The 26,407-nt window shown below is 46.6% G+C and overlaps 1 protein-coding gene across 14 annotated transcripts in view; it reads left to right on the top strand.

Moving 5' to 3' along the window:
* LOC144768069 (alpha-2-macroglobulin-like protein 1) overlaps nt 1-26,407 on the top strand; it is a 618,955-nt gene that overhangs the window by 446,131 nt on the left and 146,417 nt on the right. For all 14 annotated transcript variants that reach the window (XM_078651444.1, XM_078651445.1, XM_078651446.1 and 11 more), the window contains exon 30: nt 16,776-16,991. In XM_078651444.1, the coding sequence (XP_078507570.1) occupies nt 16,776-16,991 (216 nt within the window). The remainder of the gene's footprint in view (nt 1-16,775; nt 16,992-26,407) is intronic.

The following is a 26,407-nucleotide window of genomic DNA, read 5'->3' on the forward strand; positions in this document are numbered from 1 at the left end:
TATGAAATTGTTTTGTTGCAATATTTGCAAACAAATTTAAAATTTGCAAACCTGGTTTGTACATTAGAGACCATCTCCCTAGCCTCTGCACCCGATGGAGTGGGTTGATTGGAGGCGATTGAAGAAAAAGGATGGCGAGGGTTCTTGGTCAGCGCATCGGTATGTGCCCCGGGAGCCCCCCGGGGCACGTACATATTACTTTTCATACCTATAGAGATTTGCTATTAAAAAACCATTGAAATTCACTGAAAAAACCATAGGTTTCACACCAGTTATAGTTAGGAATTTGCATTTAAAAAACCTATTAAATTCACTGAAAAAACCATAGGTTTCACGCCAGTTATAGTTAGCTGGATGTCACTGACCATGTCATGAGTGATGTAATATGTGGCGTCATCAGCAGTGCATTGCACGCGCAAGTTATGTTGAGTCCAACTAACTATAACGTGGGAATTTCAATGGTTTTATGCGAGTAAAATTTCCAGCTAACTATAACTGGTGTGAAACCTATGGTTTTTTCAGTGAATTTAATAGGTTTTTTAAATGCTAATTCCTAACTATAACTGGTGTGAAACCTATGGTTATATATATATATATATATATATATATATATATATATATCACCTACTGGCTAGATATAGTTAGGACCTATTATGCAGTGGAAATCCGCAACATTCTATTCCAAATAACTTTGGCGTCGATTGATGAATCTTTGTGAAATTTTCCAAACTTTTGGCCAGCTCAGTTCTGCTCCTTCCCTGGGTGATTCTTCAAGTGGGGGCCGAGAAAAAAGGGGGTCCCAAAACGTGTTTTCCCCATGCAATTTCCCATAGGACCTTTAGCCACAGCTACAGCCCGAACGGCTGAACAGAATTACACCACATTTGGCAAAGAGGTAGTCCTCAGTTCAGACTTGTGCCTTTTGCTTAAATGGTGTAAATCCGCTCAGTAGTTCCTGAGAAAATAACAGTTAAAGTAATTTATATATCTGTGGGCGCGGGGGATCCTCATACCTATCCGCCTACACTAAGCGCAGCCTAAGCGCACCCTGCTGTGCATGACCTGCTTTTTAATTGGCTGTCAACACTCCAAATCAGGAAGTGTTGGCAGCCATCTTGTGCCTCTGTCCCCAGAGGACAGAGGCACAAGAGGGGCTGCCAACCCCCAGAGGGTCCCCCCAGCCCTTGGGACCGCCACCCCCTGGGGCTTTTCAAAATTATGTAGGGGGGCTCTCAGGCCCCCCCAGCCCCGGGAACTGCCACCTCCGGGGCTTATTATAATTGGGTGGGGGGGCTCTCGGGCCCCCAGCCCCGGGGACCGCCACCCCCTGGGGCTACTTCAAATTAGGTGTGGGGGTGCTCTAAGGCCCCCCCCAGCTCCGGGAACCACCACCCCAGGGGCTTCTTACAAATGTGGGAGGGGGGCCGCACGGCCCCCCTCCTGGAGCCTTGTATAGGCCCTGGGGACCGCCACCCCCCAGGGACGGCTCCTGCAGTGTCCCGGTGTGCCCACCCCCGGGACACTGCCGTTTGGAATGACAGGGCGGGAGCCTCGCGGCTCCCACATTGTCATTGCAAACTGCTTTGCTATTCGGAAGAGAGAGCAGGAAACCTGCATTCTCTTCCAAATAGCAAAGCGTATTGTTTTTCCACATGGGGAGCAGCATGTTAGCTGCTCCCCATGTGGAAAAGCAATACCGGCTCCTGCAGGATGCGGGGAGCCGGCTGGGACTGTGGGGGATTGGGGACCCCCCCACGGTCCGCAACGGAGTGGCCCAGCCCTGGGAGAGGGTGTCCCCGGGGCTATTAGTGGCCTGGGAGGGGGGCCACGCGGCCTCCCTCCCCAAAAGGAACATAAAAAAAAAGGGCCTGGGGCCATAAGTGGCCACAGGAGGGGGGCAAGGCAGCCCCCCTCCTAATAAAAAAAAAATACAAAAGGCCCATGCCCCGGGGGATGGGGTCCCCGGGGCAGAGTATGGCCTCAGGAGGGGGGCCACGTGGCCGCCTTCCAAATGTTTCAATTATAAGACAAAATTGTGGGCAGGCCCTGGGGGATTGGGTCTCCAGGGCCAAAAAAATAGAAAAAGAAGGGGGGCTACACAGCCCCCCTTCTTAAAAAATATATTTAAAAAAACGGGATCGCGGCCGGAGGCCATGCCCCCTTATTGCACCACTCTGCAAACGGGCCCCCTGGCGCATTTGCAGATGGGGAACAAATTCCCCTTGAATACTGGGGGTCCCTGGGGGCCAACTAGCCCACCAGGTACTTCCAGATGATAACTTGGTGCAGGAAAATACAGATATTATGCACACTTTTGCAGATTACTTTCAAATTCTATATGCTAGGGTGTGCTATGCATTTGGTTAGAACAGAAGTCTGCTAAATTATTCTGCAGGATGCAAGCGTTTTTACCCATTTGGGGCTCATGGATGCCTCAGTAGTTGTAGTACGGAAGGGAGGGCTTCCAAACAAATAGGTTCTCTGGTGATTTCAGTTCTCTCCACTGACCATAGATTGTATGGTATAGTGCAGAATCACCTGCCTTGATGTCCATGTGATTTTAGGGTCACACAACCCATCCCTTTTGGTCTACTAGTGCAAGAAGGAAGCCTCCAGACAAGCCTATGTTCCTTGAGGTTGACAAACAGTTAATAAACCCCCTCCCAGCAGCAGCTTTGTCCTCCACCAAATATGAGTAAATTCCTTCAATGACACACTCCAAGAACTCGTCATTACTACCTGTAGCGAAGATCCATCGCCCAATAGGAGCACCTTCATTTTAAGTAGATTTTTTGATATTACATGGTCTTTGAAATAATCATTTGTTCAAAAGAAAATAAATATATGAAATGAATAAATAAACTTCACTCGTAAGAAGTGTTCCTTAAAAAACTATTACCTTGGAAGTCAAGGGCGACACTTTCCCCATAGGGACCATTTGTGTTTTTAATTGTTCAAGATCCCATCACAGAGTGTTCCTTCTGCTCCAACTTTGTTCTCCTTAAACTTAACTGACATCCATGGTCCATACCTACTTATTGGGTTCCCCTTGTTTATTTAAAAAGTTGAGCGCAATTGCTGGATTGCAGGGGTTTTCTATAACCTTTAAACCTCGTTCCACAAGGTCGGCCACCCTAGTGCCCAGGTACTTATATTCACACTCTCTTTTTCAAATCCTTTTTTCACCCCCCAAGAGATGTCAGCCCATGCTCCACTGTATACTGATGATTACATTAAGCATTTATGCTCTGGGCCCTCTCTACTGTCCGATACCCCAGATGTTCCAACAGTGACTAATTCTTCCCTACCTGAGCAACTCGAAAAACTTAAAAAGAAACAGGTTTGCCTACAGCTTATGGTGTTAATGCTAACAGATTACCTAAAAGCTGAGGTCATACCGGTTGGTCTCCAAGTCCGAAATATCCCAGGTATTTTTACGGACAATCCTAAGTACGTATCCAATTTCAGCTACATTGGAACCACGTGCTCTAGGCACTGGCTTGTGCTAGGCATAGACATAGCCACAGAAACACTAAAATCCCTAGAAACAGAAATTAATGACTTATTGAAGCAAATTAACGATTCAGATCCCACCGCAGAGTGCAAAAAATTACCTGACCAAGTAGAAAAAACTGTGGCAGACTTTCACCGAATTGAACAAAATAAGAAATCAAACAAAGTCAAGACAGATATTAAGTCTTATAACATAGAGAACACCTACCTACAAAAGGACTTCTACACCAACAGGCCACACCTTAACCCTAACAGCAAACCCTGGGGCAGATATAACAAACGGCAAAATATAGTGGGTTTTTCTGACACCTCCGAGGACTCCTCTGATAGCTCAGACCCAGGTGAAGGAGGCATTTAAAGATGCCATAAGCACGTTGAAAATGAACTCATCACTCGTAATAAAGAGTGCAGACAAGGGTGGTGGGATTGTACTCCAGGACATTGATTCCTATAGAAGTGAAATTCACCGCCAACTTGGGAATACAGACAATTACCAAAGATTACCTGGAAATCCAACTAAAAATATCCAAGATATCATACTTAAACTAACAACGGACGCTCGTACCGAAGGCTACTTGAGCAAAAAGGAACACTGTTTCCTCAATGTTAAAAGCCCCCGCCTTCCAGTCATGTACACTCTCCCGAAGGTTCACAAGAATATTGACAAACCCCCGGGGAGACCAATTGTCTCGGCCTGCGGATCAATTCTGGAACCACTAGGAGCATATGTGGACTTCTTTATAAAAGACTTTGTACCATCTACAGCCTGCTACGTAAGGGATAGCATGGTGATGATTAATCTGGTAGAACACTATCCCTATGATCCAGCAGTTACCACACTCTGCACTATGGATGTAGAGTCGCTCTATACAAACATCCCTCAGACAGCGGCTCTTCTAGTTATCCAGAAAATCCTTGACTCGCACCCCCGCCCACATAGGGTCCCTACTCTTTTCATCCTTCAGTTGCTTGAGCTATGTCTATCTAGAAACTTCTTCACTTTCGATAATGTATAATATCAACAAATAAAGGGGACTTCCACTGGGCTATTTTTGCCCCCAACCTGGCTATCCTGTTTATGGATGCACTTGAAACTGGCTCTATCCTGACGGAATAGCACTCTGGCGTTGTTATATAGACAACATTTTCCTGATTTGGAACCTCGATATTGCTACACTGAATTTATTTCTCCACTGGCTCAATAATAACTGCGCAGACCTCAACTTCACCCTTGCCCATGATAAAACACAAATTGCCTTCCTGGACTTAACAATCTATCATAATGAAGGCGAACTGTTAACACGCTTGTATAGAAAGTCCACAGAACGAAACACTCTTCTGAGCTATGACAGTAACCACCCGAGGGCTCTGAAAGACTCACTGCCATATTCTCAATTTCTGAGGATAAGGCGTAATTGCTCATTCAAGGAATACTACTTCAGGGAAGCCAACACTCTGGCCAACAAACTAAAAACATGTGGCTACCCTAGAAGACTAATAAAAACTGCATCCAAAAGGGCGTGGTGTTGCCCACGCGAGGTTCTGCTTACACCTAAGACACGCGATAAAACAGAGAGGATAGCCTGCGTAAATACCTTTTCCCCTGTGTCAAACAAAATTCGAAAATCTATCCTCAAGCACTGGCCAACGATAAATGCAGGCCCAATAAACTTAGAAAGACCTTTTTTTGCCTTCCGGAAAAGCAAGAACCTCAAGGACTACCTGGTCAGAGCAGCCCTACCAGTCCCCACACCCAAGGTTACCATTGAATCCAACTGGGGACTACCACCACTCTTGGGCCACGTGAAGTGTGGATGTTGTAATGTGTGTGATTTCACAATTGAGGCACGCAATTTTTGTCACAATGGTATCACTGTTGAAATGAAAAGCTTTACTAACTGTAACGATACAAAAGGGGATGATGGACGGAGCGTTTGAGCAAATCAAACACTCACCCCCAGTCAACTGATCTGGGTTTAATCCATCACCATTCTTTAGCCCACTCAGCCACCCCATTTCAGACATGGCCATATGCAAATCAGTCTGACCCTGTGCCTCATGGGAACAGTCCAGCCCGAACTGCCAAGCCATGTCTTCCATGGACCGGAAACAAGCATCCTGGGACCGGTTTCGGATTCATAATCCTCATCAGCCAGGCTATCTTGAATCCAGTGGCCAAGTGAGCAAGGGACTCACGTCTGAGCATACCCTGCCACACTTAGGGCGAACAAAGCTATCCTGGCTGAAGATGGCTGATAGCCAGAAACCGGTCCTAGGATGCTTGATTCCGGTCCAGGAAAGACATGGCTTGGCAGTTCGGGCTGGACTGTTCCCATGAGGCACAGGGTCAAGGCTGATTTGCATATGGCCATGTCTGAACTGGAGTGGTGTGGAGTGCAAAAAACGATGGATTTAGGCCCAGATCTCTGTACTGGGGTGAATGTATGACATTGTTCTGCATTCTGTCCATCAACTGTTGTTTTGCATTTGTCACCCCGAGTGGGGCGGGTATGCTCAGACGTGAGTCCCATGCTCTCCACACCACTGGAGTTAAGCTATCCTGGCTGAAGACGGCTGATAGCCAGAAACCGGTCCTAGGATGCTTGATTCCAGTCCAGGAAAGACATGGCTTGGCAGTTCGGGCTGGACTGTTCCCATGAGGCACAGGGTCAAGGCTGATTTGCATATGGCCATGTCTGAACTGGGGTGGTGTGGAGTGCAAAAAAACGATGGATTTAGGTCCAGATCTCTGTACTGGGGTGAATGTATGACATTGTTCTGCATTCTGTCCATCAACTGTTGTTTTGCATTTGTCACCCTGAGTGGGATGGGTATGCTCAGACGTGAGTCCCATGCTCTCCACACCACTGGAGTTAAGCTATCCTGGCTGAAGACGGCTGAAAGCCAGAAACCGGTCCTAGGATGCTTGATTCCGGTCCTGGAAAGACATGGCTTGGCAGTTCAGGCTGGACTGTTCCCATGAGGCACAGGGTCAAGATTGGTTTGCATATGGCCATGTCTGAACTGGGGTGGTGTGGAGTGCAAAAAAACGATGGATTTAGGCCCAGATCTCTGTACTGGGGTGAATGTATGACATTGTTCTGCATTCTGTCCATCAACTGTTGTTTTGCATTTGTCACCCCGAGTGGGATGGGTATGCTCTGACGTGAGTCCCATGCTCTCCACACCACTGGAGTTAAGCTATCCTGGCTGAAGACGGCTGATAGCCAGAAACCGGTCCTAGGATGCTTGATTCCGGTCCAGGAAAGACATGGCTTGGCAGTTCGGGCTGGACTGTTCCCATGAGGCACAGGGTCAAGGCTGATTTGCATATGGCCATGTCTGAACTGGGGTCGTGTGGAGTGCAAAAAAACGATGGATTTAGGCCCAGATCTCTGTACTGGGGTGAATGTATGACATTGACCTGCATTCTGTCCATCAACTGTTGTTTTGCATTTGTCACCCCGAGTGGGATGGGTATGCTCAGACGTGAGTCCCATGCTCTCCACACCACTGGAGTTAAGCTATCCTGGCTGAAGACGGCTGATAGCCAAAAACCGGACCTAGGATGCTTGATTCCGGTCCAGGAAAGACATGGCTTGGCAGTTCGGGCTGGACTGTTCCCATGAGGCACAGGGTCAAGGCTGATTTGCATATGGCCATGTCTGAACTGGGGTGGTGTGGAGTGCAAAAAAACGATGGATTTAGGCCCAGATCTCTGTACTGGGGTGAATGTATGACATTGTTCTGCATTCTGTCCATCAACTGTTGTTTTACTAACTGTAACAGCAGTAATGTCATTTACGCAATACTTTGCCCCTGCCCAAAAATGTATGTGGGCCAAACCACTCAAAAAGTAAAGACCCGCATATGCCAACACAGGAGTCGCATCAGATGTGGGACTCCAAATGCTCCACTTGTTGAACATTTCACAGAACTAAACCATACCGCTGATGACATCAAATGGACAATCCTAAAAGCGGTCAAGTTGCCACAAAGAGGAGGTAACTTAGGCCAACTCCTGAATCGAGAGGAATTGAAGACCATAATCCAGTTCAACACCATCCACACAGGACTGAACAGAAGTGAGGATTGGACAACACTTCTATAGCAGGACACCTCTGAAAGACATTGTTCGCTTTGACTGAAAGTGCTTCCTAGCCCCTTGACAAGTAAAATGTTCCAAAGTACCCTGAGCCATTATAACAAATGTAATGCATCTAATGTAATTTTACACCTTCTCACTATGTCACCTGCGACGCCCTTAGCACCCCCTTGTAAGTCATGAGACTAGGGTTTCCTTAGTCTTATTCATAAGGTTTTAAATACCACAATGCACCTGTGCATCTTTGTTATCATTAGGAATTTTAACATCACAAGCTCCTGCGCCGTTTGCTAATAATCACCATTATGTCACTTGTTCTATTTTCTCATGTAACTGCACGACAAGCGGCACTTCTCCATTTTGTATCCATAAGTTCGCGCACCTCTCCAAGATGGCAGCCACACTATACCGTAGTCGCCCTAGAACCCATCGAGGCCCCCGTCACGTGCCCGTGGTCACATGACCTCCTGGTTCATTACCAAGATGTCTCCCTCCCCACTCGATGCTCCGGATCAAGCGCGCAACCGGACCCGATCAGCGGTCCGCTCTTATCCAGACACAGTTCCAATCCCCGGTAAGTCCCCAGCTCATAGGAATGCCGGATGGACGCCCATCTATGCCTAATCCTAAACCCCCTTTACCCCCTTCTCTTTTAATTAGCGGATCCTTAAACTTAATCGACCGCGGTGCAACAAACGTCATCTAGCCCACGTTGCCCCCATATTCTAGCATGGATACCCCGACAGGCTTCTACCGTAATGAGCCCACGGTATGTTCTGCTACTCTAAGCTAATTTCTCCAATAACTTCGCCGCACAGAATTTAACCCTTAATCCCTCCACAGCATCAGCGTGTCAAATTCTGAGCCCTAAGGAATCGAGCCAAGCAAACCATCACCTGCATTCAAAGAATATGAACAAAAATAAATATAGACAGAGTCAATCTATATTAAGAGCGACATGTCCAGCCGGACAGCGGTCTTCCAAGTTTACTCAATATACAATTGGTTAAAACACAAAGAGTACCTTCCACAGTTCAACCGGTGTGGTGCACAAGCCTGTGCCCGACACTAACAGATCAGGTACAGAAAGTGAGTATAGAAAGCAAAGAAGGGCTTTTAAGGCAAAAGACGTTTTTCTGTTTTCAATTCAGATGTACAGAATTTGTAAAAGAAGCACCATTACATTGCATAGTAATCACGCTAAGTTTTAGGTGCTAGATTGGTCGACGGCATTTCGGACCCCCTATTAAATCATGGGGACCATCATCAGGACATTTCAGTGAAAGCCTTAACAAAAATTAATTAGCCTCAAATTGCCTAAAAGGAAAGAAGGAAATATATACATTTAGGTACATACACTGCAGAAAAATATATACAAGTGACTTGTAGTGACAAGTGCAATACTCGTCTCCTAGGCGGGTGGAATTCGTCCTCTGTGCATTTATAATGGTGGCGCGAACGATCATGCCGAGGAGAACACGCAGGTGTAGGAATATGCAAAAAATGCATGCAGCTGAAAACTCTATGATGGTATCCTAGAGACGGGATCAGAACATGCCGGCGCGGTGTTTTGGACCTAATCAGGTGATGGCCGTGACGCATGCACGGTTGTTCGCTTCGGAGTGGCCGCTGGAGGAAACGACCGACCAGATAGGTCATAACGTGACTAAGAGTGATTGGGAAAATATGGTATTAACGTGTCTATCAATATCCAAGATTCCAGAATCCGAGGGGCAAGGCTAGTGGCATTGACAGGAATTAGATAGGCTTACCAGTAATTTCCACTGGATTTTCGCACGTGGAAAATAAAAAGTGACCGCCCTAAAAGGAGGAAAGATTAGGTAAATAGGGCGTGTGGGCGAGGTGACCGGAACTATCGAGAGGTAGGGCTCATGTTCTTACCACAATCGAGCGCACAAGTCCGCGGTACACTGTCGTATCCGTCGGAGCCTAGGGAAACCTGTAAGGAAACCCGAGGTATTAGGGTAATAAACCGATATTGAGAAGTGGAAGCCGTTAAGCTAGCATTGTAAGTGGGGATTCTTACCGGATGAGTCGGCGTGAGGGTGTGCTTCCTTTGCCACATGATGACCTGGACACTGGCGAGAGAGCATTGTCAAACTGGCTATGCCACGCAGCTGATGTCTCAGCCCCCCTAGTATTGGTCTCTAGCATTAGAGGGAATGACGCCCACAAATGGTTTACAAAAGAACTGAAAAATCTTAAACTAGGGGTGCGACAAAAGGAACAGAAATGGAGACAAAATTACTCCCCACAAGACAGGAAGGTGTATTGCGCTGCCAGGAAGGAGTTCCAAAAAATTCTGCACCAACATAAAACCAACTACTTTTCCCAATTTTTTTTAACCTCTTCTAACAAAACTAAAGATGTATTTAATATAGTCAATGAGCTCTGCGATGATGATAGGACAGCTCCCTCAATAGCTCCTACCCAGAAGTTGTGCGACTCTCTGAACGAATATTTCAGAGAAAAAATTGTAACTATAAAACGCAACATTGCAAGTTCTCCTATACCATCTCCTTTGGATGATATTTTTAACAATCCCACTACATTAGATGACTTTCCTACCATAGACCTTAAGACATTCACTGCTCTCCTGGCACGTGTCAAGTCTGGCTCACCTGATGACATCTGCCCACCCTACATCTTCACAGAAATAGGGCATGCCATCCCTCAGGGGATCCTCCCCCTGCTTAATGATTCACTTGATCAGGGAAAGGTACCTGCAGGGTTTAAACACGCTCTACTCATTCCCCTGATCAAAAAACCAGGCTTGGATCCTCATGACCCTTCAAATTATCGCCCAATTTCCTTGTTGCCTTTCCTTTCAAAGATCCTGGAGGCACATGTTGCTAGCTGTCTTTCTAGCTTCATTGAAACCACTGGATACCTAGAACCCAACCAAGCTGGGTTCCGACCGGGGCATTCGACCGAGATGGTGACTTTGGCGGTTCAGAATGTACTTAGATGCAACGCGGACAAGGACATTCATCAAGCACTAGTACTTCTTGACCTATCGGCCGCGTTCGACACGGTCGACCACACCATCTTGGTCGACCGTGTCGAGCAGGCGGGCCTTAGAGGCTCGGCCTTGAGATGGCTGAAGTCATTTATCTCGGATCGCACCCAGGCCGTGAGACTAGGAACTTTTACAGCCCCTAAAATTAAAAATGAGTGTGGAGTCCCTCAGGGATCGTCCCTGTCCCCGCTGTTATTTAATTTGTATTTACGCCCTCTGTTGTTTTCATTAAGAAAGTTTAGAGCCTTAATCTTCAACTATGCAGATGATCTGCAATTGATCTTCTGTCTGGACTCCACTGATGCTGCCACCGAATTTCGGGAGGCCATGGTCCACATCCAGAGATGGATGAGCCTAAATCACCTGAAACTCAACCCAGGCAAAACTGAACTGATTTTGCCTGGGAAGAGTGAATTGCACTGGGGACCACATTTTTGGCCTCCAGAAATGGGAAATCCTCCAACCAAGTCCCAAACAGTAAAAAGCCTAGGGGTTACTTTGACGAAGATCTTTCGCTTAAAAGTCAGGTAGGGACTGTGGTATCTGCATGTTTCTTCCAACTCCGTAAGATTAAGAAGATTGCCCACTTACTAACTCACCCTGCGCTGATCCAAGTTATCATTGCTCTCGTGCTGTCCCGTCTGGACTATTCCAACAGTTTGTATCTGGGCCTTCCAGCTGGGCAGCTCAAGAGACTCCAATTGGTTCAGAACCAAGCGGCCAGGCTGATCTGTAAGTGTCCCAAATGGCAGTCCATCAGGCCAGGTCTGGCCAGTCTCCACTGGCTGCCAGTGGCGCAGAGAGCAACTTTTAAAGCCGGATGCATTATCTTTAGGGCTCTACAAGGTAAGGGCGCTGGATTTATTAGCAGCCTGCTTGTGAGTTACACCACCTCTCGTGCTCTACGTTCAGGTCAAAAGAACTTGTTGGTGGTGCCTCGCATTTGGAAACAACGCCAGGGAGGCGGTTCTTTTCACTTCCTGGCCTCCTCCCTATGGAACTCTCTGCCTCTGACACTAAGACTTCATGAAGACTTGTTGGCTTTCAGAAAGGCTTTTAAAACTTGGCTTTTTAGGCAAGCCTACTCATAGTTAATTTGGGCTCTCTCTGCTATATGTTATGTCTTTGCAAACCCTCTAACAGCGCCATGAAGCCTACGGGCGTACGTGCGCTTAATTAATCTAATTTAACATAACATAACTACCTCTCGATAGTTCCGGTCACCTCGCCCACACACCCTATTTACCCAATCTTTCCTCCTTTTAGGGCGGTCACTTTTTATTTTCCACGTGCGAAAATCCAGTGGAAATTACTGGTAAGCCTATCTAATTCCTGTCAATGCCACTAGCCTTGCCCCTCGGATTCTGGAATCTTGGATATTGATAGACACGTTAATACCATATTTTCCCAATCACTCTTAGTCACGTTATGACCTATCTGGTCGGTCGTTTCCTCCAGCGGCCACTCCGAAGCGAACAACCGTGCATGCGTCACGGCCATCACCTGATTAGGTCCAAAACACCGCGCCGGCATGTTCTGATCCCGTCTCTAGGATACCATCATAGAGGTTTCAGCTGCATGCATTTTTTGCATATTCCTACACCTGCGTGTTCTCCTCGGCATGATCGTTCGCGCCACCATGATAAATGCACAGAGGACGAATTCCACCCGCCTAGGAGACGAGTGTTGCACTTGTCACTACAAGTCACTTGTATATATTTTTCTGCAGTGTATGTACCTAAATGTATATATTTCCTTCTTTCCTTTTAGGCAATTTGAGGCTAATTAATTTTTGTTAAGGCTTTCACTGAAATGTCCTGATGATGGTCCCCATGATTTAATAGGGGGTCCGAAACGCCGTCGACCAATCTAGCACCTAAAACTTAGCGTGATTACTATGCAATGTAATGGTGCTTCTTTTACAAATTCTGTACATCTGAATTGAAAACAGAAAAACGTCTTTTGCCTTAAAAGCCCTTCTTTGCTTTCTATACTCACTTTCTGTACCTGATCTGTTAGTGTCGGGCACAGGCTTGTGCACCACACCGGTTGAACTGTGGAAGGTACTCTTTGTGTTTTAACCAATTGTATATTGAGTAAACTTGGAAGACCGCTGTCCGGCTGGACATGTCGCTCTTAATATATATTGACTCTGTCTATATTTATTTTTGTTTATATTCTTTGAATGCATGGGACCACTGTTGCATAAACAAAGTATGTTCCCCGAGGTCCCTGCTGACTGATTTGGGGTCCCTTGTTGTTGTTAACATAAGCAAACCATCACAGCACTTAGTGCGTATCGATCGGATAAGCCCTACTCCCCATGCCCTGAACCACGTTGGAGGTAAGCGACCCTCCAGACTAATAGCATTACCCCATTTCAGTCCCAAAGTGCCACTGAACGCGCCTTGACTAAACGTCACCACATGCGCCCGAACCTTGCAGTTCACTGTAAAGCTGGAAAGTGTTATATCCTTGGCACACGCTACACTCCTCAGTGGTAATCCCGGTCCATACCCTGCATAGGTTCACACTGGTTCCTCGCCACAATCACGGAGGACCCAGTCAGTCACCAGTCTACCATCAGTGCACCGAGCACCAATTGTTTTTTATTTAATTACCACGCCCCTGGGCAACACCTTATCACTGCGATTCCGAAAATTGTATACACAGTTTTGAAAATGCGGCTAAGCTGATCTCTCTCATTTTTTCTTGAATTGACGCAAATTCTGTTATTTCTTGTTCCTTTTCCCTGTTCCTCCCCCAAGAGGCGTACATGTTATTCAAACCAGGCAAACTTATTTTCAAAGTCCTGAAGATGATCCCTTTATAATTCGAGCACGGAATCGAAACGTCGACTCCTTTGAGTAGACATACGCTTAACCAATGTACATTAATGTGTGTATGTGTTAGTCCAGTATACACTGACAATATTGATTCAAAACAGTGCCCTGACTGCTCACTCTCTTTGCCTGAAACATTTTCCCTCTACTACCTTTCCTCCTATCTTTTCACTTACCTTTTTAGTATGGTACAGGACTGTGCCTTACTGCAATGAAAGGTTTTGTTGCAAAATGTAATTGAACCTTTAATACTTGACTTGATTAATAAATTCCCTGTCCGGCTGGACAAGGAAGTAAAATATATAGTAGCCTATTGTGTTCTATATAATATTATTATACGATTTTGCTTAAGCTTAGGACCTTTGTTCTCCTTAAACCCAACTTCATCATCAGCACATCCCTTGATGACTATTTTGTCAACAACATGCTCGTTGTCAACTAACCCTTTGTCGGTGACACCAACAACTCGGACTATAATATTGCACACAAGTAAATTGTTGATGACCATTTTGCTTATTAATTTTACCTGTCCATATCACCTCGAAGCCTCTTTGTCAAACATTAGGTGACAATTACAGTGATGAGGGTCCGATAGATTACGCAAAAAAAGTGCAAGAATTGCAGGACTCCTACCCTAATAATGATAGTAACCAAAGAGGTTTAGTGGATAATCTTTGGTGGATTTTGTTTTATTGATAGTGTATATGAAAAATCATCTGTCTACTGGTTAAATGTATCTATATCTGAGCATTTATTTCAAATTTCGGAGGTTCTTCCTAAAGGTACTTGAACAGAAGCTGTTGAACTTGGTTAACAAGTTTCTATCAGTCGTTTCAGTATGTACTTCACTCATCAGTGCCCCTTTCATAGATGTAACATGTAAGTCCATGAACTCGATCTCGGAGTGACTCATGATTGTGGTAAAGCTAAGGTTAGTATTTTCCTTGTTAAGCCAGTCAAGAAACAGTTGTACATTATCATCTTCCCCTTGCCATAGGACAAGAATGCCATCTGCATTATATTTCCACAGTGATGTAGTTGTGAGATTTAAGCTTGTTTTCTTTTGCACTATCACTTGTACAAATGCATGGACAAAGAGGTTTGATAGGCTTGGATCAAAATCCCAGCTCATTTGGAAGTAGTCTTTTTCCCCTGAATTTAAAAAAAATGTTTCTCAAAGCTATTTCTGCACATTCTAATAAAATTGTCTTAGATGTCATAGAGCCCTTAGTTCCTCTACAGAGTTATAACATGTTTATAAGATGACTTTCAGGGAGATACTTATAAATAGTACTTGTACATTTAATGTCAGCAGAAAGAGTTTCTTTTGAATGTATGGCCTTTCCCTGATGAGACTGGGTACCTCTTTGGTTTCTTGTTAAAAGGTGGGCATTGTCAATATTTCTGGTCTAAAGAAGAAGCTGCAAAATGTAAATAGAGGTTCTAATATTAAGCCAATGCCTGGCACAATGAGTCTGCCTGGGAGAAGGGATAATCCCTTGTGAACCTTCAGTAAGAGGACATTGTAAAAAATCCCCTATTTATCTTCTATCGGGAAGTCAGCATCTTGTTTTGATACCCATCCTGGAATCTATTCCTCATTGACCAACTTCTTGTATAGTGTCCCTTAGTTCAGCCTTAGGATCCTTACTCAAAATCCTGTACTCTTCCCACCCAAGAGTAATCTTAAACACTCAACTCTGTAAGCCACAGAGACCATGAATACAGCAGCTCCTCCCTTGTCAGCAGATTTCATGATGATGTCACTGTCAGCCTCCTTAAGGTATCTTTTTCTGTTTTGCTCATGTTTATGAAAGTCCATTTTTGATTTGATTCAATCCTTTCAGTCGCCTGTAGGACAGCGTTTTCAAAAGTGATAACCGTGGAAACATTTGTTTAGAGTGAGTAAAGGTAGATTTATATTCCTTAAGCCTGTATTGCCTGGTTCCTTTTTTGAGCAATATCAGTTTTCAGTGAAGTAAAACTGAGGTCTAATGTTGCAGAAAAAGTCTTGTATTTTGACGCTGGTTTAAAGGGGTCCTCTCTGGGTGTTGGGACTAGGACTAGGCCCTTGTCTAAAAATATCAATTTCATGGTGCCTTAATGTGGCTAGAGATCATTAATCAATATTATTGATTATCGGATTGAGCTCTCCAGGGGCTCCTTGTTGCATGTTGAATCCTGAGTCCATTGTTCCTGTTATTGTTCTCTTTTCCCATGTATGTTTCCTGCCTCATTCTCCCTCTGCCTTTACAGAAAAATAATGTCTTCATTCTGCTGGGTTGAGTCTAAGACAAAAGGCACAATGGTACTGGTCCTCCAATGACAATCCTGGAGTTTTTTCATCACCTCTCCCAATTATATAAATCATATCAATCCATTCTTGTTTCATCACTTCTGCCATCACTTCTCCCATTCATATAAATCCATTCATGTTACGTATATTCCTTCTTGTGCCATTTGTTTAACCATATGTCGTCTGAGTGTGCTGTTCCTCTTGAACTTTTGTGAAAGTGGTCTCACGGCCGATAGCATGTTGTTAGTGTACAGCTTTTGTTCAAATACTAAAGACGTGCCTGTGCATAGGCTTTCTGAAAAAGTCTTTGTTGGGAATACTGGAGTAAGTTGTGATTCATGCTTTCCTCTTTTGTTGATGTTTTTGCGACATAAGGATTGACTTTTATTGTTGTTGACACGTTTCTGCCCTCGGTAAATTATCTTTGCATTATATTGTTGTTTACATGTAAATTCCTCTGCCTCTTTGTTAAAATTATGTATATCCGAGCTAATTCGTTCAAATGGCCAAAAGCAAAGATATTCTTAGGGGTTCTGGGAAGTGAGCTGTTGAATTGGAGTGGAACGTTTCTATCAGTTGTTTCTGTGTGTACTTGACTCATCCACTATGCAATTTTTTGCTGTGTACAACTTATACATTTAACAGTTGCAATGCATGATCAGACTCCTTTTCATAAGACTGTCCTGTGAGGGTGCAATTTAGTCACCTAATGGAGTCTGCTCAGCAACAAGGCCCTATTCCAAGCTTTCATATTGTAGTGTCCCTAAATGCTGCTTCATTATGGGATTTCTTTTTAGGACAGCAGGGGCAACACAAAGTAGCATAACTATTACCAAACCCTTTCCCTAACAGAAAGTCAGACCTATTTGTGAGTTTCTTACATTGATCAACAAATTACATGGGCAGCATGTATTCAATAAACACTCTGTTCTTCAGCCATTCCACAGTTTTAAGTATGTTTTAATGTCTTGTCTGCAGGACACAGTTGTGGCGCTACAAGCACTAGCCAAGTATGCTGCCCTGATGTACAGCGACAAACCTTCGGCGACAGTGCAAGTCTCAGGACCAGACAGCTTCGTTCGAAAATTCACTGTCGAAGAGGAAAACCGGTTACTGTTCCAAAGGGAGACCCTACCAGTAGTTCCAGGGGATTACACAGTGTCAGCCGAAGGAAGTGGGTGTGTGTTTGTGCAGGTAAGTGATACCTAGGAAAGGCCTTCTGCGACTGTCATGTTGCCTGCCTCCTTATATCCTCATCGAATTTGCATCATCAGGTCCTACAGGTCCAATAACAATCATTCAAGTAGGTGCGGCAATGGGAAACATCTACAGCTCAAGTCGCTTGTTGGGGTCTTTGGAAAACTGGACATTTTGCAGACAGATGAAAGTCTATGCCTTTTTCCCCTGAAGATACTACTGAAAACTACATGAGGTTGAATTGCTTAAGGTCAGTCGGCAATTCACAGTCTATGGGCCCGCTTTTGATCTTGGCGGTGAGGGTACTCCATTGCACCAGCAATGGAGTACTTTCTCTGCCAAACTGAAGGCCCACCCTCCTCATTTAGAGTCGGGCAGACCTTCTTTATGTCGACGGCAGAGACTACTCCTTCTCTGCGGACGACATAAACCTCTGATGGCCCGATAGAGTAAGAATCAGCAGAGGTTTGGCCATATGTCTACCCACCCCGTTTAGGGTGGACGAACACATGGTCATTTTTCACTGTCCATCACTGCCAGGTAAAACGTGTAAGGGGTAGTGAAAACTGCAAAATCCCCCCTTGTCATAGGAGAAAACTCCCATGGCAAGGGGGCATTGTTTTTTTTATTTTATGAAACAAAATTTCACTTCAGGTTTTGGTTTTGAAAAATAAAAAAAATGTTAAGTTTGCTGTACGGCTCCGTCATATTGACGGAACACTTCATCAAGCTTACAGTGCGCTGACCGGAACCTCTGTGACACTGGTCCCTGCCAATCCTAAAGATGCCAGCTGGACAGGTGGCTGTATAAAAATGTAGGAGACAAGTACTTCATCGGGGCAGAGGAGTACTTTACTCTGTTGCCCTGATGGAGTAAAACCTCATTTACTAAACTCTAAATTGGGCCCGAGGTATACTCTCTTTTTCAGGAATGCTGCAGGGATTATGTTAAATGCCAAGTCCTTCCCTGACATCTCAGTTGAATGCAGTTTACTGCACGAGCAGAGTAGTACATCTCCTTCCTCTACATTGCTTTGAGCTCTTCTATTGCCTAACACCTACACTCTGTAGACTTTTCACATCTTACCCCATCATCAGGTCACTTCTGGCTAAGCACATATCCCAGTCACTAGTCCTGTCAAGTCCAGGAGTTGAGGAATAGTGTCAGGGATATATTATGTTGCTTCTAGCAAAAAGTATCTTTTAATTATGTTTCTTGAAACTTGTCTCTGAGACTTCTACCAATTTATCATGCTTGCTATCTAATTATGGGTGTGTCTCTGTTTGTTTGTTCTTTCGGCTATGTATGATAATATATTTGTGTGTGCATCTCTAAGAACTAGAAGTGTTGTGTTTTTTATAGGGGCAGTAACATTGCCTGCATTAATAAAACAGAACTTCCCCAACAACAATTCCCACACCCCACCCTCCAGTCCTTCGCGCATATGTAAATAACAGAAAAAGAAAGGTTGTCTGTACAGAGCCAACTGACGTATACAGCCTAATACCAAAAATAGCATGAACAATCATATATATATACATATATCCCTCGCTTTGATGTTTGTTATACGGATTGAGGCAGTAAAATAAAAACACACATAGTTTTTCAGTAACGTGTACTACATAGGTTCATGGGGTCCGTGGGCTTTACTGTGAGTTATTGCGAGATTTCACAACGTCCACCTCTTGCGCTTTTAGGGATTCTGTCTTTGTTTCCCACTTCAGCGCTATCAGGGTTTTACGGAGACCTCTTTCCTCCTCCAGCCTTAGTGCCACACTTTCTGAATTGCCCCACCTGATCACTTCACCATGCCACACATGAAGGGGGGGTGGTTTTTTGGACTTCCATCACATTGTGATGGCCCTTAGTGCTAGAATTAATGACAGGTTTGCAAACCTGTACTGTACTTTGTGCTTTGAGGGGGACTTATGTAGACCTAGGATACATTCCCCCATAGCATTTGCCAGTTCCCTCTGTGTAGCTACAGAAAAGAGCCTTCTGACCAAGTCCCAGAAAGCCCTTTGGTGAGTGCAGGTCCACAACATATGTGCTATTCCAGCCCCATCTGCATAGCATCTAGGGCAGTGGTGCTGAGTTTGCGGGAACATTTTGTCCAAGCAATGTGGGGTAAGGTAGGCCCGGTAAAGTACCATGGGTTGGATAAATTTAAATTTAGCGTTTCTGGTAATTTTCCTAGGGTGTTCTATGATTTTCCCCCGCTCCTTCCCTTCTAAGACCCGTCCAATGTCTACCAACCAAGCATCTTGCAATTGGGATAGGGGTATTCCAGCGTGCCCCCGAATCCCTACATACAACCATTTCACCAAGTGTCTGCCCTGTCCCATGTAATGTAACATTTTGACTAATTCATGTGTATCTGGTTCTTGTCTAAGTAGAGCCCACTGTGATTTCACATACTGCATCACAGCTGCATGCAGGATGAACAGAGGGTCTGGTACTCCCGTGTTCCTGACAAAGTTGTCGTAATCTAGCAAGTGTCCCTCATGGAATAGGTTTGATACTGTGTTAACTCCTATGTCAGTCCAGGGGGCAATGATTCGGCACGTTATACGTCCAGTTGCCAATGGTATGCCCACTAGGAGAATGTGATCTGCATAGGCAGGGAGTGTGTTTGTGTAAAGGAGTGCCGCTTTCCAGCATTGTAGTGCTGTGTGCAGTAAGGTAGGGAGCTGCTGGGGGAGTTTACAACGCGGTAACAACAGCGTGTGCAAGGCCCCCGCCGCTATGTCACGCTCGGTGTAACCTATCTCCTGGAGGTTACGTCCGGCCGTCCAAAAGGAGAGCCTCTGTAACTGGCAGGCGTAATAGTAGGCTCTAAGGTCAGGAACCCCAAATCCCCCTTTGTCCTGGCCAAGTTGGAGTTTCTTGAGGCTAATCCTCCGTCTGCCAGTCCCCCAGATTAGATAGATTAGTAAACAATTTAAAAGTTTGAAAGTACGTTGTGGGAGCAGTATTGGCAGTTTTTTAAAGTAGTAGAGTAATCTCAGGAGGACCATCATTTTTGTAATGACTATCCTACCTATCACTGATAGCGGGAACTTAATCCAAAAGGCAATACTAGCGCGGAGGGCCCTAATTGCCCTGTGCAGGTTACCATCCAATAAATCAGTGGGAGTCCGGGATACCTGTATTTCCAGGTACTTAAATGTCTATGGTGCAACGTGTATCGCCACTGGTCTGAACGGAACTATCATGGGAATCGCCTGCTCTCGGAAAAAAGCATGAGATTTCACCGGATTAATGGCCAGTCCCGATATGGTTTCAAAGACAGCGAAAATCTCCGCCAGAGGCGTTAAGTCTGTGCCGTTGTAAGTGGCAGTTCACCTTTCTCTAATGCCGTTTCATACAGGATTTCCAAATGGGGTATGAGCAAACCCCCAAAGATGTCATAAAATTCTGCAGGCAACCCCTCTAATCCAGGGGTTTTATTTCGGGGAAGCCCTTTGATTGCCGTTTTTATTTCAGCTTTAGTAACCGGGCCTGAAAGATCTTTGAGTGCATCTGGGGTCAGTCGTGGGTAAGTTAGTGTATTTAAGAAGTCGTCCATCTGTGTGTTCAAAAGATCTGCAGGTTTGTTGTAAAGCATGGCATAGTAGTGATAGAAGGCTGTGCTAATGTCATGTTGTGTGTGCGCTATACCACCCTCCAAAGTAGTGACCTCACTAATTACTGTGGCTGGAGGGTCATCCTTTATTAATTTAGCCAACAGCACCCCCGATTCTTCTGCTTCCATATGGGTTCTCTGTGGGTATTGCTGATAGTATATGTTGCGAAGTGACTCAAGTAACTTCGCATGTTGTATACGGAGTTCCTGGAGTGGCCCCTGTTTTTTTTTGTCGCGCACCGCCTCCTGTTCTAAGCGATCCATCTTACGTTCTGTTTCTATGAGGAAATTATTAACCTCCTGACGAGCACCCACAGTCGTACTGATGGCCCTTCTGCGTATTACCGCCTTAAAGACGTCCCATTCAATCAAGGCATTAGAACATGTGTTGCTGTTTTCTTGAAAGTAATGTGTAATAGTGTCAGCCATGGCGGTACGGAACACTGTGTCCTCTAATACTTGTGCCCATAATCTCCAGGTGGGCACCGGAGTAGGTACCCTGCCCCATGTGATCATTATCTCCAATGGGTTGTGGTCCAAAAAAGTTTTGGCGAGATAAGTAGTGTGTGTAACCTGCATGCGATACTATTAGAACAATAGATCCTATCTATCCTGGTGTACAGCAAGTGAACCAGAGAATAAAAAGAGTTTTCTTTGTGCATTGGGTGCCGCATCCTCCACATATCACACAGGGCCCAACCGGCCGCCCATCCATACAGTGCCTTTGCTTGTTTGGTGACACCCGCCCTGTTTAGAGGGGGATGTGATCTATCTAAGGAGATGTCCATAATCGTGTTGCAGTCCCCACCTATAATCCATGGGTGAACTTCCCAACCAGTCAGAGCCAGGTTCAGGTTGGTGAGGAATTGTTCCTGATCAGTATTTGGCGCATATATGCTACCTAGCAGAAGACTGAAAAAAGTGGAAAAAGGAGGAAAATATATATATATAATTTTTTATCCAATAGGGGACTTCTAAATTCTCCTATCGTTTGTGTCACTTGTCCACTTATCTATAACTAACAAATTACCAAGGCCATCACTACCAAGTGAGGACGTGATTACACATTTTATTTATTGTAATCAAGCAGAATTATTCTCCGCTAATTTCTTTTATCAAAAGTTTTTTTACTATACACAAATATACATACATATGTACACATCTATATACAATAAATACAATCAAAACAACATATATACTTTACACAAAAATCAAAAAAATCACAAAATAATTTCTTCTTCACCCAATCAGAAAAAATGACAGCAACAACTGAGTGTCCTCCTATTCAGTCTAGGAGGTTACACTAAGAGGTAGTCAGACACAACTGGTTCAACAAATGATTCAACAGAACCTCAATCTTCGTGTGTGTCAGTGGCATTAATTTCCCAAAATATTTCAAAACAATGACTCCTCCATGTGGAAAGTGTTGAAGCGGTCGCGTTTCGGCCTTCCAACAAGTCTGGCCTCCTAAGGACAGGGCGATAAAGAACCTATAAATACATATAACACAATGCATGCTTTTTAGAAAAACACTGTCCTATACTCTGTGCCCCACTCTACTAAACTGCATTTCCGTCACCAACCAAGGACCAAAGAGTGAATCAGGTAAAACAAAAAAGTGAAAAAAGTGAATTCGAGTAACAGACACAGAACCAAAAAGGCAAAGTCCAACCAGGTCCCCAAAGTTATAAAAATTAAAAACTAATCAATCACCTGGGGGAAACACAGGAAAAGGGAAAATGCTTGCAATAAAGCATGCCGAATTTTATCACAAGCAAAACCACTTACTCCTTGTTGGAAATGGGGGTTGCCCAAGTCTCAAAGGGGGTAGCATGGCATCAAGCGGGCAGGCCAAACTTGGAGGACATGTGAAGCACTCACGCAGTACCCTCAGTCAACACACCAGGCACAGCACAAAAGAGGCAGGACACCAATCTGAGTTGGAAAATTAAGCAGTTTAGTATCTCCAACCTGCAAGGCAAAAATGCATCAACAGTGTCAACATAACACGGCGCCAACTGGCACCAGAGCCAAGTACTTCAGAGGGGGATTATTTACATGGGACCAAAAAGGGATTGAGTTCATAGTCCATAGCTGTAAGGAAAAAGGATGGTTAATAAAACATTAGACCTGGAGCCAATCTGGCGGGGCCAACTCAGGCTCTCATCCTTAGGGGGTTGTAAATGCAGAATACCACATTAGCATAGGTATATATATCATGCACAATCACGCCAAACCACCCCTGTAAAAGAAAACATCAGGGCATCATAGTACCTCTTAAATAGGAGCACCTGTAATAAAAGCAAGGCTTGCTCCTTAACAGGGGATGGGACTAGGGGCCTGGAACAACATGTCAGGCCAACCTCTGGGCTCACCTGCAATAAAGGGCACCACCCGGTCTACTCCATCATCCCTGTGGGTTTATCACAACAGCCCAAATACATTTAACATTCGGCACACACCTGCAAAAGAAAAAGTCACCTTCACCTGCCCGGTGGGCACAAAAGCCTTAACTATAAAACCACCTAGGCAGTACATAACGGTAGTATCAATCATAAGCAGGGGCGCAATAACCTAAGCACCCAGCATTGACATAAGGTGTGGCCGTGTCTCAGGGGGGGCATCGATAATTCCCTGGGGGACCCTATGGGCTAGTTATCGGCCTCCTCCTACTGGCACAGTCTACTGGGGCCACAGACTCCGCTGGGGCCCAACGTTGCAGGTACCCACTGCCAGACGGGGCACCTGATAAGGTAACTCAGTCTCCGGGGGCGGGCACCGGCAATGTACCCCGTTGCCCCCCTCCCTCCACCAACTTAAGACAGGCCCACACTCACCGGCAGTCCAGGGACTCCTTGGCGGTAGGGGCAGGCACCGACAATGTGCCTCGAGGCCCCTGCCGCACAGCGTTTAACTCACGGGGCTTCCCCGACCAACCGGGAGCCTCGCGGGTCCTGCAGCACCCTCACATCAGGGTGGAAGGAAGGAGGGGTTTGCGCTTCCTCAAGCGCCCCTCCCAGCGGTATCTTTCGGCTTCTCCCGGGCCCTTCTTCCTCACAGGGGCCCGGGGTTTTCAAACGGCGTCGGCGGGGCCACCGGGGACGGCGCAGGGACCTGGCCCGCGAGGGGGAAGCCTGCCTGGCTTTCCTCCCTCCTCCTTCGGGTCGCTTCTTCCGTGTCCGCGGGCTGGCACCGACAGTGTGCCCCGGCCCCGCCTTCTCCACTGGCCCCTCACTCTGGGGCTCAGACCGGCGGGGTGGCCTCCCGCGACGGTCGCTTCTCTCGGGGCTCCCTCCTCGTCACGGGGGCCCCGCAACAAAGCTTCACCCGGGTCCCCCTCCTACCTCACGGGGACCCGGGGCTCTGACTCGACTCCTTCCTTTTGGAGGGAAAAGGCCAAGTCCAACACGACTCCCCCCCAGCCAAAAGCCAGGGTAGACATATCAATGCCTTGATGGGCTTCCCTGCTTGGGGCGGAAAAAGGTGGACGCAGGCCTGCAACTACAGGAGCACCTGCAGTCTCTCCTCCACTCTGGAACCCAATGGTTCTCTTTCGCATCCCTCCTTTCACCAACATAACCACCCCACTGGTGTTCCCTAGTGGGATGTTTCCCCTTCCTAGAGTGGGAGGCTCTAGCCTCAGGCTTGTAATTCCCTTGGACCACTCTCCTCTCTCCAAACTGCCACTGGTCCACCCACCTGGGGTCTACACCCTCAGACTGACCAGCCCTTAGGGGCGAGGCTCTCCTCCCCCTACTTCTCCTCCTAGGGTTCCTCCATCTCCTACGCTGGGGGACACCCTCACACAACTCTCTCCCCAACCTGGAGCCAAAACCCACAGGCTGAACCGGTGACAGGGGCGAGTCCTCCCTCTCCCTGCACCCCCTCCCAGAGTTCCGCACCCTCCTACCCGGAGAAGTACCCCTGGGAGTCACTTCCGGGGGGACTCTGGTTACAGAGGTCCCTCCCACCAGGGCAGGTAACCCCTGTCCCTGGCCACCCAACCCAGGATCTGCGCCCTGTGGCTGAGCTGGTGACAGAGAAGAGACCTTCCTCCCTCTGCACCCCCTCCCAGAGTTCCGCACCCTCCCACTGGGAGTAGTACCCCTGGGAGTCAAATTGGTAGGGACCTGAATTACAGGTACCCCACCCTCCAGGTCAGGCAACCCCTTAACCTGGAACCCCAGTCCAGGATCTAAATCCTGTGACTGGTCAGACCCCCGAACCACTGGAGCTCCGATTATTGATGCTCCGGGTCCTCCTGACATGAGGGGATCCCTTCCTCTGGATGACACATCGGGACAGCCTAGTCTCCCAACCTGGGGTTCTCTTAAAGAACACTCCAGGCCCGGTGACCACAGCTGGGGCACCTCGGGACACCCTCCCGTCTCACTCCCTTCAGGATCACTCCCCTCAGCCTTCCCAGACGCTCTGGCACTTACCCAGAGGTCTGCCTCCCGTGCAAGTTCCCTGGGGTCTGAGAACCCGCACCGCAACAGATGGTGACGCAGTCTTGGGAAACAACTCCTCAGCATGTGCTCCCGGATAACGGCATGGCACAGCCCTTCCCAATCCTCCACTGCTCTCCTCACCACCCAATCCTCCAGTACAGTCCAACACTCCTCCTCGAACTCTCCCCAGGACTGATGGAACAGCTTTCCCCTGCCCCTAAACACTAACCCGTCCTCCTCTTCCGGGGAATCAGGCACAGTCTCCTGGGCTTCGGGAGTGGGACTCCTTGCACTGGACCTACACTCGCTGCCACCACTGGATCCCACCCTCTTCGGTGAATCCAGACTCCTAAAACCACTCTCAGGGGACAACCTACCCACCTGAGCTGATCTCTCCCTGGCGAAGGCCCTCTCCGCCTCCGCCATCCTCTCCAGCGCTAGGACTTTTTCAGTCTCTAGTCGCTGCTCTTCTACCCTCAGCTGCGCTAAGCCCTCGGCATGCCTGAGCTTTGCCAGCGACAGCTGATACTCCCTCTCTTCTCTCCTATCTACCCACTCTTCTGGGGACAGGGAAAGGGATGGGGCAGTGCCCCCGGGACTGGACCCAGTGCGAGACTCCCTATCTTCGGTGTCCTCCACAGCTACTGCGTCTCTGCCCTGCTAGACTCTTCCTCCTCCTCATCTGAGCAATTACCTCCCAGGGTTCTGGATGGGGAGCCCTCACTCTGGTCTCTAACCCACTGACCCTTCAACACTTCGGGGGGGTAGTCAGACAAGTCCCCATTAACCTCTAAGGGCTCTCCCCTCTTGAGGGCCTCATAGAGAAACAAATTCCTCCTAATGTTCCCTACTGGGGGTATCCCTCTCTCCAGGAGGAAGTCTATCACCTCCTGTTCGGTGTACTCCATCAGTTCCACTTCCTGGTAAATCAACCCCATCGTGGCGAGGTACACCCGGGACACACCCTCCCAGTGGAACAAGGGGACAATTCCGAATACTCTTCAGGAGGAAGCAATCAAAAACAATATTCAAACAATAATCCCCACCACAAGGCTCTACTTGTGGTGTAACCTGTGGCCGCTGTGGTACTGCGCAAACACAAGTCCTATCCCACCGCTCTGCCACCAAATGTTGGAAATGGGGGTTGCCCAAGTCTCAAAGGGGGTAGCATGGCATCAAGCGGGCAGGCCAAACTTGGAGGACATGTGAAGCACTCACGCAGTACCCTCAGTCAACACACCAGGCACAGCACAAAAGAGGCAGGACACCAATCTGAGTTGGAAAATTAAGCAGTTTAGTATCTCCAACCTGCAAGGCAAAAATGCATCAACAGTGT

This window comes from Lissotriton helveticus, chromosome 7 (assembly GCF_964261635.1).
Source record: "Lissotriton helveticus chromosome 7, aLisHel1.1, whole genome shotgun sequence".
Taxonomy (NCBI): Eukaryota; Metazoa; Chordata; class Amphibia; order Caudata; family Salamandridae; genus Lissotriton; species Lissotriton helveticus.